General features: G+C 49.1%; 1 protein-coding gene across 4 annotated transcripts in view; it reads right to left on the bottom strand.

Annotated features, from left to right (window-relative positions):
• Nucleotides 1-12,230, bottom strand: part of TBC1D12 (TBC1 domain family member 12) — a 93,215-nt gene that overhangs the window by 46,302 nt on the left and 34,683 nt on the right. For 2 of the 4 annotated variants that reach the window (XM_073353843.2, XM_078853833.1), the window contains exon 3: nt 2,932-2,988. The exons of the other annotated variants lie outside the window; for them this stretch is intronic. In XM_073353843.2, the coding sequence (XP_073209944.2) occupies nt 2,932-2,988 (57 nt within the window). The remainder of the gene's footprint in view (nt 1-2,931; nt 2,989-12,230) is intronic. 4 annotated transcript variants of the gene reach the window in all.

Here is a 12,230-nt window from a genome sequence, read left to right as displayed (position 1 = left end):
GGGGTAGTGGAGCTTGGTAGGGTTGGGGTCAGGGTCCAGCTGGTTGGGACTCAGTGGGGTGAGGGTCTTAATGGGGGGGCCTGTGTACTGGGGGGCTCCTGATGCATGGGGTGAGGCTCAGTGGGGTGGGTTCTGGGTGCAGGAGGTTACAGGCGGTGGTGATGCTTGGGATGGGGGGGGTGTCATCCAGATGCACAGGGGTTGGGCAGATGGGGGAGAAGCTCCCCCTACAGTGACCCCTTTTCCCCATGGTTGAGGAGCAACAGGGCCAGGAAGTGCGGAGGGGTCACTGTAGGGGGAGCTGCTCAACCCCCACGCATATGGACCCCCGCACCCAACCTCCCTCCCCCCCACACCCAGACCCTCCCCTCCCCCCAGCCAACCCACCTCCCCATGGTACAGAGCTTCCTGCAGCCAGGGGAGGTTTTGGGGATTGATCTGACCCAGACCCAGCGACTGCGTGCAGCAAAAGGGGAAGGGAGAACTCAGTCTCCATCCACCTCCTCCTGCCCAGGACTAACATCCCTGGGCAGCCAGACTGGCCCCAGACCTATACCCCACCCCCTATGCAGTGACTTACCTCTTTTCCCCGGCTGCCCAAAACTGAAACACCCGCGTTGCCAGGGAGGAGTGAGTGAGCACTGATGCAGCTTCTCTTTGCTTCCCCACAGAAAGTGGTGATGCAGGAACCAAAGAGAATCTGCAAGGGGACACGCAGTGGTGCAGAATTTCCTCAGTAGTAATGTACTATTGCCCATAGGAGCAAGTTCATATAGGCCACAAAACCTCCCAAGATAGGCAAAGTCATGCTGACTGGGTGAAATACGTGGAAACACCTTAAGCCTGGGAGGATTAAAGTGTGAGAAGTGTGTCATGAGAAAGAAAAGCTTTGGCAACCCATGCACAAGTGATGTAATTCCTGGGAGGAAGACAGGTGAGAGACTTTCCCTTGGTTGATTAAGGACCTATTGTGGGCTTTGTAAATTAGAACCCTGTCTTGGAGAACCCAGTTTAGTGCAGATGAAGAGGTCTTTTAGGTGGGATACACTTGTAATCACTATCTCAGCACAAGCTTGAAAACAGAACTGACAAGATAAAGCCACTATGAACTAACTAGACTCCAAAGAGCAGATACTATATTGCAAAGAAAAATCCCCAAGGGCAAAGTGAGGATAATGCAAGTAGACCAACAGCCATGAAAACATGAGGAATTCCCTGAAGTCCACTGAACAGCTTGAATAGTAGATCTTGGAATCTCTACACAAAGTTTGTTTGTGGGACCATCTGAGACAGCAAAGATGTAGGAAGGGGTGAAAGTCCCCATGGTGCATGTGTCAATCAGAAGACAAGTGTAGAAAACACTGAGAGAATTCTTCTGGGAAAGATAACATGATGGTTCTCTTGCAGAGGACTTCTGTGACCAAAGTATGAGAATCTGAGATCAAAAAGGACAAGTGGCAGCTGGGAAACCTGAAGAATGAGGGGGGCGGGCGGAACACACTGTTTATCACTAACTCCCTTATGTAGATATCTAAGGTGGCTCAAATGATAACCAATCAGTCCACCCCAAAAAGGTGGTAACACCCACAAGCATAAATTGTGTGTGGGGGTAGGGAAGAAGATGGCAAAGCCTCTAGATCTGTGGCAAAAATGGTAGCATCAGAGGTTGCTTTACATAAAAGTAGATGGTGAGCCAGGCAGAATCTATAAAAAAAAAAAGAGTGTGCCTTGAGATGGTGTTTGAAGAGAAGAAACTTAAGGAAGATACTACATTCAGTTGTAGAGCAAAAGATACGAAGGCCCAAGTGTGTGGTATTCCAAAGGTGAATGCCATACCTTCCTTTCAGTGGAATCCAGTGGAGAAACCATCCAGTCAGTGAAACAAAGTGGATTTTCTATGGGCAAATTAACATTGTCATTCATCCTAAGGATAGAGAATATTATGTCTTGGAGAGATTGCATATTAATTTGCCATGGGACAGGATCATGAGGCCTCTAGTCTACACTCTCTCATTCAAAGGAAGCTATGTTGAAAATGGAACTTAAGGGGTTCTTGTGCTTTAATTATTGGGAGGGTCTTTTGAAAAAAAAGTCTACTCAGGCTGAGACTTTAGAACTATGACCCCCAATGTGGCAGGAGTCCAGAATGGACTCTTGCTCCATGTGAGGGGCAGTCTGGATCCTGATGCATCTTCAAGCTGGTGTACTTTAGATCCTCATCAACCAAAACTGGCATCACAAGAGAGGAGACTAGTCTGGAGAAGAAACGCCACTACAGCGGGGAAAATGCATGCAAAAATCAGAACCTAGGGCACTCATTTATCTAAAATTGGTTTGAGAGAAGTCAGGGTGGGAAGGACAATTCCCCCAGGAAGAATTTCTGCCCTTGCATGATTTGAGGGCTCCAAAAATCAAGGATTAAATCTTGTCAAAGCTTCTTATGACTTCAGATACCTTGACAGGCAGCCATTGCATCAGGAACAGCTGGACCAAAGATGCTTGCAGGAAGCATACAAACAAAAAATTATGCAATCAAAGATGTCAGCCAGAGAATATTTTTTTGAGACACCATAACTCTATTTTCCACTTCGCTTCCTGGTAGGTGAAGCCAAACCCATAGCAAAACACTGTACTGTTGAAACTCTTCATTTGGACTATAACCTACTATATACCTTCTGCTATTTAAATCCAAATTAACTGGTACATTAGTAAAAAAGCAGTGGCAATTTTACATCAATTCTTAAATTACATTAGTGAGGTCAATAAGCGTGAAATTTACTTGTTGCTAATGGTACCTAATGACTGGATGATTTAGTGCCATAACTACTCATGCTACCATGAAAATGTGATGTTCATTCTACTTTAATGATTGCTAAACAATCCCATGCATGGCACAGAATGTGACTAGAAAGAATATATTAAATTCCATACCCCTGTGTTTAACAGATTGAGAGTAGATACTGATGTAACACTGCCAGAACTGTCATCCTAATGAGAAAAACAGAAGTAAAGCCTTAGTAAAAAGTTGTAAAAAAGTCATTCAAATATTGCAATATGTATGTTAAAACTCATTTTTCCACAGCTTTCTCTATTCCTAAAGTACTTTTTACTTTGAGGCAAGGATGCCATCTGTCCTAACATGGGCTTGCCTTACCTTTCCCAGATATACCAGGGTGTAGCACAGATGTGAGGTCTCACTTGTTAAAGACTCACATTTTGTATGTGTTGCAATGGGGGGGTCATAGAGCTTTCATTCTGAGACAGGTCTTCCTTCTCCTTTCATCCTCCTCTTTCACTCCAGCCCAGTTTTTACAATTCTTCTTTTCTGGGATCAAAACCTCAAGCACTTCATAGCGTAAACTCTGTGGCCAAGGGTGCAGATAGTCTGTTCCACAATTATAAACACTCCCTCCATTACTGGAAACTGGGGATATACATATCTGCTAAACTATTAGTCTCTCATGAAGCAGAAACACACATGTACAATGTCACACCAATTTTGTGACTCATACTGTAAAAGACAGCACGGAAACAAAAGGTTAAGAGATTGACAAAAATTACGATTAAGTAGTATTCAAGAGCTGAGCTAATTGGTACCACTCTAAAAAGAGTTTCTCTATTAGAAATGTTAGTAATTAACTGTAGCTAACAATCAAGCTAACTTAAGTTTGAAAAGACATTAAAAAACTTCCTGTATCACATTTTTCCCCCTTTTTGACACTATGGCATCAGTCTGTCCATACATCAGAACAAGATCTACCTCTTTGGAATTAGCATCAGTAAAATCCATCATGTTCAAGAAAAGTACCTTTCACAGAGAACGAGCATGTCATCTGAATGACAGACTTAGGCTCTGATGGCCTATGATGAGGCTATGAATTAATTCAAATCCAGATTGCTGGCAATGGCGGGGGGGGGGGGGAACACCTCAATTGTTACTTACACTGAGTAATACAAGTTTCAGCTACAAGTCTATCAAAATAAACCTAGATATTAAGAAAAAAAAATCTAACCACAAATCTCTAAAAAGGAGACACTAAACAGATAGCAAATAAGGGTAATTTCTATCCCAAAATACCCATCTTCACAACATTTTTCACATAAAACATTTTAGATACATTGCCAAATCCAAAACCTTAACTCTTCAGTCCTTGAACTTAAAAGTTAACTTCAGAATAAGTGCTCAATGATCATGTTAATTGTTAACATACTGTAAACTCAGGCGTTTGCATTACTGTTTCTACCGCCCCCTCGAAAGATGTTTTAATAGAGATTTATAGGAACGCAGGAATTGCAATACTAGGTAAGATCCAGTGTCCATCTACTCCAGTACCTGATAATTCAGAGAAAAAAAGCAAAAACCCTACAATAGACAGATATGAGATAATCTCTGACTCTTAGACTGACTAAACCTCATGCTTCAAGGCTGTTAACATATTCCTTCCAAATGTAACTGGATATTCTTTATAACCTTGTGTGTCCATATAAATATTCAGTCCCTTTTCAAATCTTCAATTCTTGACCTCAGTGACCTCCTGTGGCAGTACGTACCACAGATTAGTTACATGTGTGAAAATATTTCCTTCCATTCATTTTTAATTTCCCACCTTTTAATTTCACTGAATTACACATTTGTTCTCATGTGACGAGACAGGGAGAAAAGTACCGACCTACCTTTTGAATAAAAGTTGCATAATGTTCCCTCTTATTTGCTTAAGGTAAGCAACTTCAGCATTTTCAATCTCTTCCATGAGAGGTTTTCTATGTCCTTGATAAAGTACCCCATTTACCAATAAGTTTGTATAAAAAAAATTGCACAATTTAATTTGTAACTGTATATACATACTCACTGTTACATGCTACTTAATAGAACTCTTCCTTTAAAACTATTTCTCCCCACAATAGCTATAATTACCAATGTTTCAAAATGAGTCATCTCTCTAGACTGAGAAAGACGGAATGAACTGTGAGGCAGCTTCAGTAGATATGAAGATACTTGGAATTACTGGTCATCCATCCAAAGTCACAAAACCATAGAAGAGGGTAGAATGAACTCAGACAGAACAGAAGATTAAGGCCATCCATGTTGAAACCTTTGAACTAGTAGAACAAACAGCCATTAAAACCTCCGGCAAATGTTTTGGAAAAATCTCTTTGCTGGATCTGCTATCTTTTGGAACCAAGCCAGATCACAGTCCCATGCACACAGATGAAACTCCAGGATAAAACAGTTACTTACCTTCTCGTAACTGTTGTTCTTCGAGATGTGTTGTTCACATCCATTCTACATTAGGTGTGCGCGTGTCGCATGCACAAGCGTCGGAAACTTTTTCCCTTAGTGACTCCCGGCGGGGCCCCCCAACTGGTGCCACTACGCCGTGCATATATACCCCTGCCACCCAACCCCCTCCAGTTCCTTCTTGCCGGTGACTCCGACAGCAGGATAGGAGGGTGGGTGGTGGAATGGACATGAACAACACATCTCGAAGAAGTTATGAGAAGGTAAGTAACTGTTTTTTCTTCAAGTGCTTGTTCACATCCATTCCACATTAGGTGAATCACAAGCTTACCTGTGGAGGAGGGTAGGAGTCACAGAACAACTGATTGGAGGAACGCTCTGCCAACTGCCGCGTCCTCTCTGGCCTACTGGTTGACCGCATAGTGGGTCATGAAGGTCATGCACCGAGGACCAGGTGGCTGCTCTGCAGATCTCCTGGATCGGGACCTGTGCCAGGAAAGCAGTGGAAGTCGCTTGCGCCCTGATCAAGCTTGTTATCGAAGATGAGATCCACTGCGCCAACACCGGGGGGCCTTTCATCCTCTCTGCTACGGCCACGAACAGCTGCGCAGATTTACGAAAGGGTTTGGTGTGCTCCAAACAGAACGCCAGCGCTCGACGGACATCCACAGTGTGTAGGCTGTGATGACTTGGGTCCACATGGGGTTTTGGAAAAAACACTGGCAGACAAATGTCCTAGCCCAAATGGAATTGCATGACCACCTTAGGGAGGAACTTGGGGTATAGCTGGAGCTGCACCTTTTCCTTGTGAAACACTGTATACGGTAGCTCAGAGGTGAGAGCCGTCAGCTTGGACACCCTTCTGGCCGAGGTAATGGCCACCAGAAATGCCACCTTCCAGGAAAGGTGGAGGAGGAAGCAGGTAGCGAGGGGCTCAAACGGGGGTCCCATAAGTTTAGACAGGACTAAGTTAGGGTTCCAAGGAGGGACTGCGGAGCATGAGTACGGGAACATCCTCTCCAATCCTGTAAGCAACTGTCCCACCATTGGGTGGGAAAACACGAGCCCCCCGAAAACCCCAGATGGAAGGCAGAGATGGACGCCAGTTGCACTCTAAGTGAGGACAGGGCCAGCCCCTGCTGCTTGAGGTGCAGGAGGTACTTGAGAATGGCTTACACCAGGGCCTGGCATGGCTGCACCTGTCAGAGCTCACACCAACAGGAGAACCTTTTCCACTTGGCCATATAGGTAGCCCTGGTAGAGGGTTTCCTACTGCCAAGCAGAATCTGCTGCACAGGAAGGGAGCCCTGGCTCTCCAAGGCATTTAGCCACAGAACTTCCACGCCATCAGGTGTAGTGATTTCAGGTCAGGGTGGAGAAGCCGCCCACCATTCTGCATGATGAGGTCCCGGTGCAGGGGCAGGACTACCGGGGCCTCCACCGACAGCTCTAGGAGTATTGTGTACCAACGTTGAGGGGGCCGCACCGGGGCAATGAGGACCACCGCCGCCCTGTCCCTGCGTACCTTGAGCAGCACCTTGTGTGCCAAGGGGAGCGGGGAAAATGCATACATCAAGCTCCTTCCCCACGGGATCGCAAATGCGTCTGCGACTGGGCCACACGGGCACTAGGCATTGTCCCTGGTGACAAACAGGTCTACTCGGGGAAACCCCCACCTGCAAAAGAGCGAAAGCATGACGTCTACTCTGAGATCCACTCGTGCATGCGATACAACCTGCTGAGGTAGTCTGCCAGCTTGTTTTGCACCCCCGGGAGATATGCCATTCTCCTCGAAGCATCCTGGGCTATACAAAAGTCCCAGAGGAGGAGAGCCTCAGAACAGAGCAGCGAGGAATGGGCCCCACCCTGCTTGTTTATATAAAACATGGCCGTAGTGTTGTCTGTCAGAACTTTCACGCCGTGACCACTCAGAGCGGCGTGAAAGGTCTGGCAGGCTAGACCAACTGCCCTGAGCTCTTTCACATTGATATGAAGCGACCGCTCTGCTCCGGACCACAAGCCCTGAGTCCTAAGGTCCCCCAGGTGAGTCCCCCATCCGTGGTCTGACGCATCCGTCACCAGCGTCAGGTCCAGCTGTGGGGTGGCAAAGGGGATGCCTTCGCAAACCACCAGTTGGGACTGCCACCGGCATAGGGAGTCCAGCACATCCCTTGGGGATGTCACTACCAAGTCCAGAGGGTCCCTGCCTGCACGGTGCACCCAAGCAAGCCACACCTGCTGTGTCCCGAGTCTCAGTCTGGCATGCCTGACCACGTGCATGCATGCTACCATGTGGCCCAGCAGCCACAGGCAGCACCTGGCCGTTGTCATTGGAAACTGATGCAGGGAGGCCACCACTTGCTGGATAGCTTAGAAGCGGGATACTGGAAGGCTTGCCCTGGTCTGCACTGCATCCAGAACCACCCCTATGAATTCCACTCTCTATGTGGGCACGAGAGTGGACTTGTGGACGTTGACCAGGAGCCCCAGCTCACCGAACAATCTGAGGGCCACCTCCATGTGTCCCCACACTTCAACGATTGGCTCCTGACGGGTCGATCCAAAGCGGAAGTACGGGTAAACCCGGACTCTCTGCCTCCATGAGAAGGCAGCCACCACCACCACACATTTTGTGAACACCTGTGGGGCCGCAGCTAGACCGAATGGGAGAACCGCAAATTGGTAATGCTCTTGGCCCATGGTGAAGCGCAGGAACTGCCGATGAGCTGGGTGGATGGTGATATGAAAGTACGCGTCCTTCATGTCAAGGGCAGCATACCAGCCTCCCGGCTCCAGAGAAGGGATGATGGTGCCCAGGGAGACCATGCGAAACTGGGCCTTGACCAGGAACTTGTTGAGCTCTCGCAGGTCTAAAATGGGACGAAGGCCCCCTTTGGCCTTGGGGATGAGGAAGTATTGGGAGTAGAAACCTTTCCCCCTTAGGCCGTGCAGCATCGCCTCTACCGCCCCCACCTGCAGCAGCGAGTGAACCTCCTTCTCTAGGAGATGCTCATGAGAGGGGTCCCTGAAAAGGGACGGGGAAGGGGGGTGGGAGGGAAGGAAGAGAATTGCAGCGAGTACCCGTTCCATACCGTGCGTAAGACCCAACGGTCCAAAATAATGCTGGACCACGCACGGGAGAAACGGGCCAGGCAGTTCAGGAAAAAGGGGACGGATCCGGTGACTGGTCTGGTACGCTGTCCTCGAGCATATCTCCAAAAGCTTGGCTTAGTGCCCGGCTGGGATTTGTGCTGATCTTGTTTATTATTGCACCGTCGCCTGTTATCCCGCCTCGCCTATGGTAAGGCTCATGCCTATGATGAGGCTGGTACTGACGCTGAGGGGGAGGCTGTGGCTTAAAGGGCTTCCTCTGCGTCACCGGGGTGTGCATACCTAGCGACTTAATTGTAGCCCGCAAGTCCTTGAGGCTATGCAGCCTTGCGTATGTCTGGTCCAAAAAGAGCCGAGACCCTTCGAAGGGGAGGTCCTGGAGTATACTCTGGACCTCAGGCAGCAGGGCTGACTCCTGCAGCCACGCCGAGCACCTCATGACCAGCCCCGACGCGATCATTCTGGCTGCCGCATCTGCTGAATCCAGGGAGGCCTGGAGAGAGGTCTTAGCCACTAACTTGCCCTCGTCCACGCCTATAAACTCCTGTTGGGAACCTTGTGGGAGGCTGTCCTTAAAAAGTTCCCCACCGCTGCCCAGGAATTAAAATTATGCCTGTTGAGGATGGCCTGCTGATTAGCAATCTTCAACTGAAGGCCCCCCCTGCGACGAGTACACCTTTCTGCCAAAAAGGTCCAGGCGTTTTGCCTCCTTGGCCTTAGGTGCCGGGGCCTGCTGACCATGGCGCTCCTTTTCGTTCACTGCCGAGACCACCTGGGAGCATGGACTTGGGTGGCAAAATAGAAATTCGTAGCCCTTTGATAGGGCAAAGTACTTGCACTCCACACCCTTGGCCATTGGAGCGCTGTAGGCTAGGGTCTGCCATATAGTCTTATAATTCGATTGGATGGTCTTAATGAACGGGAGCGCTATTCTAGATGGACTTTTGGGGCTCAAAATGTCCACCATAGGGTCCTCCTGCTCAACCGTCTCCTCAGCCTGCAGCCCCAAGTTCTGGGCGACCCTATGCAGTAGCTCCTGGTGGGCTCTGTGGTCTATGGTTGGAGGGCTGGACACTGCTGTTCCCGCCACCGCCTCATCCGGAGAGGATGAGGAGGTTAGCTGCTGCTCAGCCCCCTCTGGCTGGTCCTCCTGCTCCCCTTCTCCCACAGGAGGAGCCTCTGGCTTGGCCTGGTGCGGGAGACCTCAGGGCAGCACCAGACTCAGTGCTGGTCTTCCCGATTTATCCTGGGGGGATGCTGGAGACCTGTATACTGTGGCTTCCGGCACCGTCGATGCAGGGACCAGGACCACTGCACCGAGTAGCTCGTCCTGGACGGGGCCCCTTTTCACTGTTGATAGGCCCAAGGAGTCCAGAAGGGCCAATGACATGGCGGCCCCCATTGGGGGTGCCACCCCGTCGGAGGGTCCTTGCTGTCTGGAGCACGGTGCGAGGGACTGTAACGGCTGGAGTCGGCGCCGGACTGCAGCGATGCTGACCGCGAAGGCCATGGCGGTGCTGACACTCTGTGCCAGTGGGAGGTCGACGAGCGGCTCCTAGCGGAACGGGAGCGAGACCGGTACCAATATCCCCAGGACTGGGAACAGGATCTGGACCAGGACCAGGACCGGCGTTCTTGGGACCGGGATCGGAGCCTGCGGGAGTCCTCCGGCAAGAGCCGTCTCGACTCCTCCTGGTGCCGGGTATCATGCCTCTTCTGTGACCTCCTCACGCCGATCCACTCCCGGTACCGTGTCTTCCTTCTGAGCCACAGATAACTGGGAGTCCGCAGACACGGAGCTCGACCAGGACCAACTCCGGGAGCGGTGCCGGGACGGTGTCCTCAAACAGCACACCATTGACGGCTTACCCCTCAATGGCACCTGTGGCATGGGTGCCGGAGGATTCTCTCTGTACAGGAGGGGGCTCGTTGCTGACAGCTCAATGAGGTCCTTTGCCGCCTCAAAGGTGCCAGGCGTGGAGGACTGATCCATTAAGTCCTCAAGCCCATTGTCCGCACTGAGCTCACTTAGGCCTGGGCTCGGTGGGACTTGTGGCGCTGGAGCTGCTAGTGCCAGAGCCGGTACAGCGGCCTTTCCACTCGTATCGGTGCTCGGGGCCTCGGAAGGAGCTGGCCTCCTATGCGGGGAAAGTCCACGCCTTCCTTTTGGCTGTGCCGTGGGCCGCACCCGGGAGGACAAGCAGTGCTAGGGCCTAGTCTGGCGCTGTGGAGTTGACCACTTTCGGTGTTTAGCCGGTGCCGGGTCTCCCGACGGCTCTGGGGCACTACGCACCAAGGAAACTGGAGCCAGCGTCGGGCGCTGTAATGCAGTGGTAATTTAATGCTTTAAACGAAAGTCTCTTTCTTTCTTTGGTCTTGGCTTGAATGCGTTGCAAATCTTACACTGCTCAGTTTGATGTTCTTACCCCGGGCAACGTAGACACGAGCCATGAGGGTCACTAACTGGCATAGGCTTGTGGCACGTGGCACAAGCCTTAAACCTATGGGCTTGCGGCATGCCCCGTGGTGGGTGCTGGAAGCCTCCAAGCACCTAATCACTTAAGTGTCCACAACAAAGTGTATGCTAACTAACTGATAACAGCTATCTATAAGAGAAAGGCTAAGGGACTGCTCTCATACAAGAGAGGTTGTCCAACACTGTCACGGATGGTAAAAAGGAACTGGAGGGGGTCGGACGGCAGGGGTATATATGCACAGCACCGTGGCGCCAGTCGGGGTGGCCCCGCCAGCCCGCCGGGAGCCACTAAAGGAAAAAGTTTCTGACACTCATGCATGCGACGCGCGCACACCTAATGTGGAATGAACGTGAACAAGCACTCGAAGAAGAACTTAAAGATTTCCAGACATGGAAGCTACTCCCAGTAGAAAGTAAGAAAGGCTCTGTTTCAAAGAAAAATCCATTTCCTCCTGCCCTGCACTTAAAAAAGGGCCTGTAATGGCTAAGACAAAGCACCCAGTCAGAAAACTGGATCTATAAAACCAGTTGGACTCCCCCAGATCTGATGAAATCTTAACTTTCTCGTTTAACTTACCTTCAAAGAAGCTAGATTGTGCAAACTAAACTGACCTTAAAAAAGGTGATAAAGAATGAGCACAGAGACTCAACCTTTCCCTTAGAGTATTATTTCTTTAGAGCCTCCGAGATATACAGGAAATCTTTTCTATCGCATTCTCAACAGTTGAAATTTACATATTTTATAGCAGTCAGCAAGAGGGATTATCCCCCATCAACTTCAATACCTTTGTGGTAACGCGGATATATCCAGTCAGATGTGAGGTATAAAGTCTAGGAGAGGAGATCCATGTCATAAATTACTCAGACCAGTGGCTGACAGCGCCTTTACAATCAGCACAGTTTTTGTGATCCTTAGAGGGTTCTACTAGAGAAACATAGAAGGCACACTTCTCAGGCACACATCCAAACATTTGTCATGGGTGTCAGACACAGGAATCTTACTATCACAGGAATTAGACAAAGTTTTCTAACTTTAGGCTTCTAAATTAATATGCAGTAATCTAAAGAAGTGATTTTGAAAAGTGTTGTGGGATGCTTATTCAGGTGTCTAAACACGCCTATAAAAGCCTAGGCACCAAGATTTGAAAGTGATGGCTGTACTTAAAAACCAAACCAAACAACTAAGTGTGTGTTTGTCTGTCATAACAATCTCGGGGGGTAGGGGAGGTGACAGCAGGGAAAGGGGAGAAAAGACCCACAAAAGAAAAATTCTTCTACAGGCAAAATGAATGACAAGACAATATAAACTTTAAGATACCACAAGATCTAAAAAAACCCTGAAAAACTACTAACAAAGTATTACAAAAGAATCCTAGTTTCACCCCATGCAAAGCGAGAGTTGAG

The sequence above is a fragment of the Lepidochelys kempii genome, chromosome 7, assembly GCF_965140285.1.
Source record: "Lepidochelys kempii isolate rLepKem1 chromosome 7, rLepKem1.hap1, whole genome shotgun sequence".
In the NCBI taxonomy this organism is placed as follows: Eukaryota; Metazoa; Chordata; order Testudines; family Cheloniidae; genus Lepidochelys; species Lepidochelys kempii.
This window is presented reverse-complemented; position numbering and strand designations above follow the sequence as displayed.